This window comes from Toxorhynchites rutilus, chromosome 3 (genome assembly GCF_029784135.1).
Source record: "Toxorhynchites rutilus septentrionalis strain SRP chromosome 3, ASM2978413v1, whole genome shotgun sequence".
Taxonomy (NCBI): Eukaryota; Metazoa; Arthropoda; class Insecta; order Diptera; family Culicidae; genus Toxorhynchites; species Toxorhynchites rutilus.
This window is the reverse complement of record NC_073746.1, coordinates 182,293,351-182,300,386: the sequence shown is the minus strand read 5'-3', so window position 1 is coordinate 182,300,386 and position 7,036 is coordinate 182,293,351. Positions and strand designations below refer to the sequence as shown.

The 7,036-nt window shown below is 37.9% G+C and overlaps 1 protein-coding gene across 2 annotated transcripts; it reads right to left on the bottom strand.

Moving 5' to 3' along the window:
- On the bottom strand, window positions 1–1,678 carry LOC129779175 (testis-specific serine/threonine-protein kinase 3-like). Of its 2 annotated transcripts, none has more exons than XM_055786470.1 (4): window positions 1,392–1,678; window positions 1,162–1,331; window positions 504–942; window positions 1–446 (listed from the first exon to the last, which is right to left on the bottom strand). In XM_055786470.1, exons 1-4 carry the CDS (start codon window positions 1,542–1,544, stop codon window positions 120–122), a joined length of 1,089 nt encoding a protein of 362 aa, XP_055642445.1. In that variant the 5' UTR covers window positions 1,545–1,678; the 3' UTR covers window positions 1–119. The 2 variants fall into 2 exon arrangements, with proteins under 2 accessions (XP_055642445.1, XP_055642446.1); XM_055786471.1 differs by having other exon boundaries at window positions 1,398–1,678.
- Window positions 1,679–7,036: the final 5,358 nt, after the last annotated feature.

Genomic DNA, 7,036 nt, shown 5'->3' with positions numbered 1-7,036 from the left:
TTATGTTAAAACGTTATATTTATATTTGTAGTCGAAATGTATGTTTGGGTGAAATCGAAATAATTTTCATATTTCATAAAAGTAACAAACAATTTTCAAATACGTCGAATATAAAACTATTAAAATTTTTTAGGACCAGCCTTCTTCCTATTGTACAATTTTTGAACCGTTGTACACTGAAGATCCTTATTCTCTTTGCAAAATTTGCAGTGGATAAGTTTTCTTATGTGCTCGTCGGGATTTTCCTCCAGGGTGGGATCCAGTTTCATTTTTTTCTCGAATTCAGAATCATCACAGTTGGAATGTGGCTCATTCAACCAAGCATGATTACGCATTTCTTCAACAGAGATTCTTAAATTCACTGGACGTAGAATTTTCAGAATTAAATCCTTGCAGTTATCGCTGGCACCGCGATCTTTGGGAAATTTTGGACCGGCTGATACTTGCTAATCGGAGTATTAGAAGTAATTAGAAGATTTATATAAAAGCAAAATGTTATATACCTTAATAAGCAACGAAACATTGTTTTCGTTCGCGAAGGGCAGTCGGCCGAAAACCATCGTATAGAGCACAACTCCAACCGCCCATATATCCGAGAGCTGAGGTTGATAAGGGATTGATTTTAAAATTTCAGGACTGGCATATGCATGACTTCCGCAAAATGTTTTCGACAGAATTGGTTTCATTTTTTCGCCAGAAACTAGCGGTTTCATATTTCCTCTCGCAAATCCGAAATCGATTAATTTTAGAGTGAAACGTTGATCAAACACTATATTCTCGCATTTTATATCTCGGTGAACAACTCCCACGCTATGGATATACTCTACGGCATCGATGAGTTGTTTGAAATATGATTTGGCTCGTTCCTCTGAAAGTGACTTTTCCTTTCGGATAAGCTGCAGTAGAGAACCGTTTTCAGCATACTCCATCACAATATAAAATCTGAAATAAAAACGGGTAACTCAAGTAAAATGTGGAGATAGCAAGTGTTGGCGGTATGATCCGTTAACTGACAGAGTAGGGGAAAGTAGCCAAATGTACGTTAACATCCCGGAAGGGTTTGAATTCCTCAATGCAACAGTGAGCACAATTGTGATCAAGATAAGGAACCCTTCACTTCAACAGTTTCTTTTTAAATTCTTTTCCATACATCGTAGTTACCTCATTGTGGTTTCGATACACTCAAAAAAGCGTATCAAATTCGTATGTCTCAGTCCTCGCACAAGATCGATTTCTCTTGGTAGAAACTTATTGAGAACATCTTTTGTGGCTTTTTGTTTCGATATAATTTTTATTGCCACCGTCTGGTTCGCAGTTTTGGAGTATGCTCTCTACAAGATGGAATATATTACATTTCAATCATTTATTCGATAAGCGGAAAAAAATTAAACCTTCACATTGGAGAAGGCCCCTGTTCCGACCGTTTCTTGCAGCAAATAGCCATTGTTTTCTAACACTGATTCACGAGGTCTGTTCTGATTATCTTCTTCACCGAGTTGTTTTTGTTGTAAAGCTGATTGGCCTGCTTCAGCTCTTGAGCTCATTTTTAAATACTAACCTTTATTACTATGAATTTAGCGAAAACAAATTGTTACGAACAAATTTGTCCTTTTTTATCCTATTTTTTTCCAAAGGGATATGAACCAATCCCGTTAAACTTTTTTTTCACAGTGCTGCCTACTACGATTTTCGATGAGCTTGTTTCGCAACAACAAGAGACTGAAACAAAATTGGTGATGGTTTTATGGTAAACCAGAATCCAGCTCCAGCATTACCATTACCACACTGAGAGAAATAATTAGTAAATATAACGAATTTTTTGGTAAATACTACCAATCTATAGTCATTTTCGACCGTACTAATAAACACATATGTCAAGCAGAACCATGATTCGGAAGCCCAATATCGGCTACATTTTCTCGCCGAAAATGCACGTATCAGAATTATATCCTTATTATACCTCCGTATTACCTTATGGGAACAATGAAAATGGTTAATACGCGCTTTTCTCACTAGTTTTCAGATATGACAATATCCAAGCTTACTAATGTTATCGAGTAAAATATACTAATATCTGGTAGGGATGCGGGTTTGTTGACAATATGTACAAAAAATTTGTACATTCTACTAATTTTGCATTACCAAATGTATTTAGTAGTTTTCGACCGAGGATTTTTCTAAGGGCAACATTGGTATATAAGACGATTTTTTGGTAAATATTACCAATGATTAGCAAATTTTTGCAATACGAATTATTCGTGCATATTACGCGATAACAATGGTAAAGAAATGTCAAAACATCCAGTATAACCCCGTATAAGCCGTCGTTTGATTTGAGCTGTCTATTTTGTTGTGTTCATTTTCACTCAAGGAAAGTTTATACGGCAAGGAAAATTGGAAAAATTAAGAAATAGTGATTCTCCTTATGCTCTACATATAGTATTAGGCGTTGTTAGTCCAATTAAAATGCGCATTGGGTTCAATAAACACTCAGAAAATAAAAATTATAAATGAAAATTACCTTTTCCATTTAAAATATGTTTTCTCTATATTAAAGTAACATGTTTTTACTGATGAGGAAAATTGATAATTGTTTTCAGTATTGTTAATTATATTATATCACATTGGTGAGATTTTTTTCTCTTTATTTCATCCATACATAACACAGGAGGCATCTCGTCTAGGATCGCAGAGGGCGGTTTCCATCATATCTCATTCCACTTCGGGGTCTTTCATCTGATACGCACCATCCAACGACTGTTTACCATCCTTTTGTTATCATTACTCGGTTGTGAACACTGGTGAAGTGAACAAACAATACCCAACAACCAAACAAAACGGCCCTTTTCTGGGATACCAAATCATTATTAAAAAGTTTAACGATGTAATTCTTCAAACTTATCCAAAATCAACAGATATCCTAACGGAATCCTACTTCAACTATGCGGTCGTGTCTTGAACACAACCCTCCTGTGATTTTTTTCGCGGTTGCCAGAATGACAATCGTCAGAGTTACGTACAACATTTAGTAAAATGTACCGATAGTTGGCGATGTTAATTGCTTCTGAAACTTATTCTACATACGGTAAGTAATATGTACAGAAAATATGTACATTCTACCAAAGTTTGCATTACTAAGGATTTGGTAGCATGTTTTCGAAATGGCTTTTCTGGGTGCATTATTGATGGCGTTGACGGAATTCGTACTCCGAACAGAGATGCCAGGTTTGGAGACATGTCTTCATTTCGAGAACATTTGTCTTACTGTGAAGACTTTTGCCTTTGTGAAGACATTTCGAAGATATTATGAAATATGTGAAGACATTTCAGTGTGATAGCGTAGGTGGTTTTTCAAGAGATATTATTTCCATAAATTTTATTTATTGGGAGAAAATATCGCCAAAGGAGGTAAGGCTCTCAGTGTCATTCGCTCGCTTTTTTAGCTTTCCCAAGCAGAAAATCCACAAGCATATAGAATTTTTTTTTGTCTTTATTTAAGAGACTTTCAGCCGTAGGCTGGTTCGTCTCTAGCATATAGAATGAATTCAACAACAACGCGACTTGTACTTCAAATTCTGGAGAACTTCAAGCGATCTGAATACATATTGTCACTTGTAGACGTTAGTTCATATGCGCTCGAGAGTTTGAATGATTGTGACATTGTATTTCTATTATTTTGGGCTTATACTATACAATAGATTAAGCTAGATTTTCCAAACGATCAGTTCACAAATCGAGGTTTTCCGGTTACATACCGTTACAATAAATAGTTTCATGGATATGGTTTGAGTTACAACCAAAACTTCAAAGCTGAAATAAACAAATTGAGTTATCACACATCCGTTTTGTAGAATATTCATTTAATCAACGATTTATCAAGTCAATTATCATTTCTATACTCATTAAAATTTAGTTCGCAGTTGCTCAATCTATTATTTGTACACATTTATTGAAATAAACTTCAAAACCTCAAAGTAAGTTTGATGAAATACCTTATGATAATTTATTGTTGTTTCGTCTTCGATAAAACTCGCACAGACTACTCTATCTAATATTCTATATACTATTTTTAAAAGCAGGTTTACTAGTCATAAAATTAAATATGCACTGATTTCATTGAATGCTCGTAGGCATGAGTGGATTGTTGAAGCCGTAACCGGTCCGGTGTACAGGTACAAAGATGAGCTGTGTGAATTTTAACTGCCGTGAAGGGACGCGAATAGGGACGTTTTCTAAGAGTTGGGGACAATCAATGTTGTTGCGCAGCAGGTCGAAGATCATCAGTTGCAGAATAAGAGTGCGCCTCGCACGTAGTGTTTCCATACCGATCAACATGCAGCGTGCGGAATAATCAGGCAGGTTAGAAGGGTCGTTCCAAGGGAGATTCCACAAGGCAAATCGGAGAAAACACTTCTGAATACGTTCGATTCTGATGATCAGCGATGTGTGGTAAGGTGCCCACACAGGTGCAGCGTTTTCCAGGATGCTTCGGACTAAAACGCAAAACAAAGATTTTTGGGCGTAGATGTCGATAAACTGCCAGGTAGAGCGTCGTATGAATCCAAGTACCGTAGAAGCTTTAGCCGTGATAAGCGCAACGTGTTCGTTCAATCTCAACTTGGAGTCAATAGTAACTCCAAGATCGCACATTGTGTAACACGCTCCAGTGGCACAGACCCAATGTGGTACTAATGTTTTACGGCGGCGATCCTACGAGTGAAAGAAATCACCGCAGCATTTTTCCACGTTCATTCTCATGCCGTTTACGTTGCACCACAATAACATTTCGTCAATGACTTTTTCGAATATGAGGCAGTTGAGCATTGTCCTGACTACTCGATACATTTTCAAGTCATCAGCGAACATTTGTTTATATGATGAACAAATCGTTGACGAACAGAACAAATCGTTGACGAACAGAACAAATAGCATTGACCCGAGCACGCTTCCTTGCGGAACTCTTGAAGTAATTGAGAAGACTGCTGAGTGTGCTGAGCTGATCGACACGAAGGATTGGCGACCGGTCAAGTAGAAAAAGATCCAACCAACTTGGAAATCCCATAGCGCTGATTTTTTTTTTACATGCATACATATGCGGCACGGTTTCGAATGCTTTTGAAAAAATCGACGTAGATGGAGTCGACCTTCCGACGGGCTTCGACTTCACGAAACAATGTATTTGTGTAGCAAATCAGATTCGTTGTTGTGGATCGATGCTGGACGGAACCATGCTGTAACTCCGATATGAGTGGATGCACCACATTGTGCAAAACGTTGTGCACTAACCTTTCGAAGACTTTACTGATACAGCAGAGAGGCGATAATCCACGGTAGTTCTTCACGTGATTCTGATTACCCGTTTTGTGAATTGGTACTATTGAAGCCTTTTTCAAAACGGTGGGAAAAATTCTTTCCTTCAACGAACGGTTGAATATGCGAGAGACGGGAAAATCGAGCGAGTGAGCACAGTGTTTCAGCAGAGATGGAGAAATGCCATCGACTCCAGGCCCTTTTGATGCATCTAGATCACGCAAGGCTTTCAAGACTTCATCCGGAGAGGAATTCAACGTTGGCATATTCAGGTTGTGCTCCTGGATGTAATCGAAACTTGCAGCGTGCAGGGACGGTGAAGTTTAGTTCGCAAACACATTAGCGACATCGCCAGAAGAGCTGGCAGCGATTCCATCGAACTCCATTGTATCCGGGATGCGATTGCCTGAGCGATGCGATTTCACGTACTTCCGAAATGCCGGTGGGTTTCGCTTAAGTTTTGCTTGAAGTTCGTTGTATATATTCTCCGTACCTGGACCTCAATAATGCGTTGTAATTCGTTTCCGTTAATCTGAGATTTTAATTTTTATCTTCTGTTGATCTTGTGCTCAAATAGCGTTTGCGTGCCTTTCGCAGTACGTTCCGAAAGTTGCGTAAATCAGAGGTCCACCAAGGTTGCGTCGGAATTGGCTTTACTATGTAGTAAAGTATTTCATACAATTTGTCGTAGAAACGTTCAGCTATAATTTCAACCGAGCCTCCGTCCAGAAGTTGAAGCCAATCAATAGAGGACAGTATATTGTTCAACAAGTCAAAGTTACACAACCTGAAATTCAATTCAGATGGAAGAGATACATAGTCAGAGAAGTTGACCGGACTATTTTTCCGGACCGGACTTTAATTTTTTTGTGGTCTTCATGCTGAGGAACAAAACAAAATGCTTTTGATGTTTTAATAGAAATATGAAATTTATATTCCATGTCCAAAGAAAACACGACACTCCTATAGAATAAGTAGATAAATTGGAAAAAATATTTTGATTTTTCAAAGATCAATTCGGCAAATATCGATCCCTACGCCATTTGGAGAATCGATTCGACAAGATCGATCTTTTTATAAAGATAGACTAGACTGGAGAGGGGGCGCAAATAGATAGCAGCGATGTATAGTGTTCTGTACAGCAGACTAATGCGCACAGCTACTTGCTCAAGATGGCCACAGTCCTCAAACGGTACTACAGCACACGAGTAGTTGGATTTTACCGCGATAAGTACACCACCTTCTCTGGAAAATTGGCTGGTAACTCGATTACGGTCGCAGCGAAATAACTGATATTCTGACGATAGTTCACAATCTGAAATGTCCGCACGAAGCCAAGTTTCAGTGAGAACTCTTCATTTCATTATATTTTCTGTATTGAACATGTATTCCATGTAACGGAGAAACATGTTATTTGCAAGTAATAGAAAAATGGTGAACGAGAGTTGTCTGAAAATAATTCTACATTATAATGAGTTACTAGAAAATTTATAGCAAAAGGAAATTGTAAAGGGCTAATTAGAAGATCAATCAATTGGATCCATGAACGTTAGCTTACTAAGAATACGTGAATGTTTGACAGTATTGATAACAAAAAATCCATTTTGGGTGGGACGAAGTTTGCCGAGTCCAAAATAAAAACCAAGACCAAATAAAAAATATGACCAAAGACCAAATAAAAAATATGATAAGGATCGATCCTGCGATCCGTTTTGATGGCGGTGAG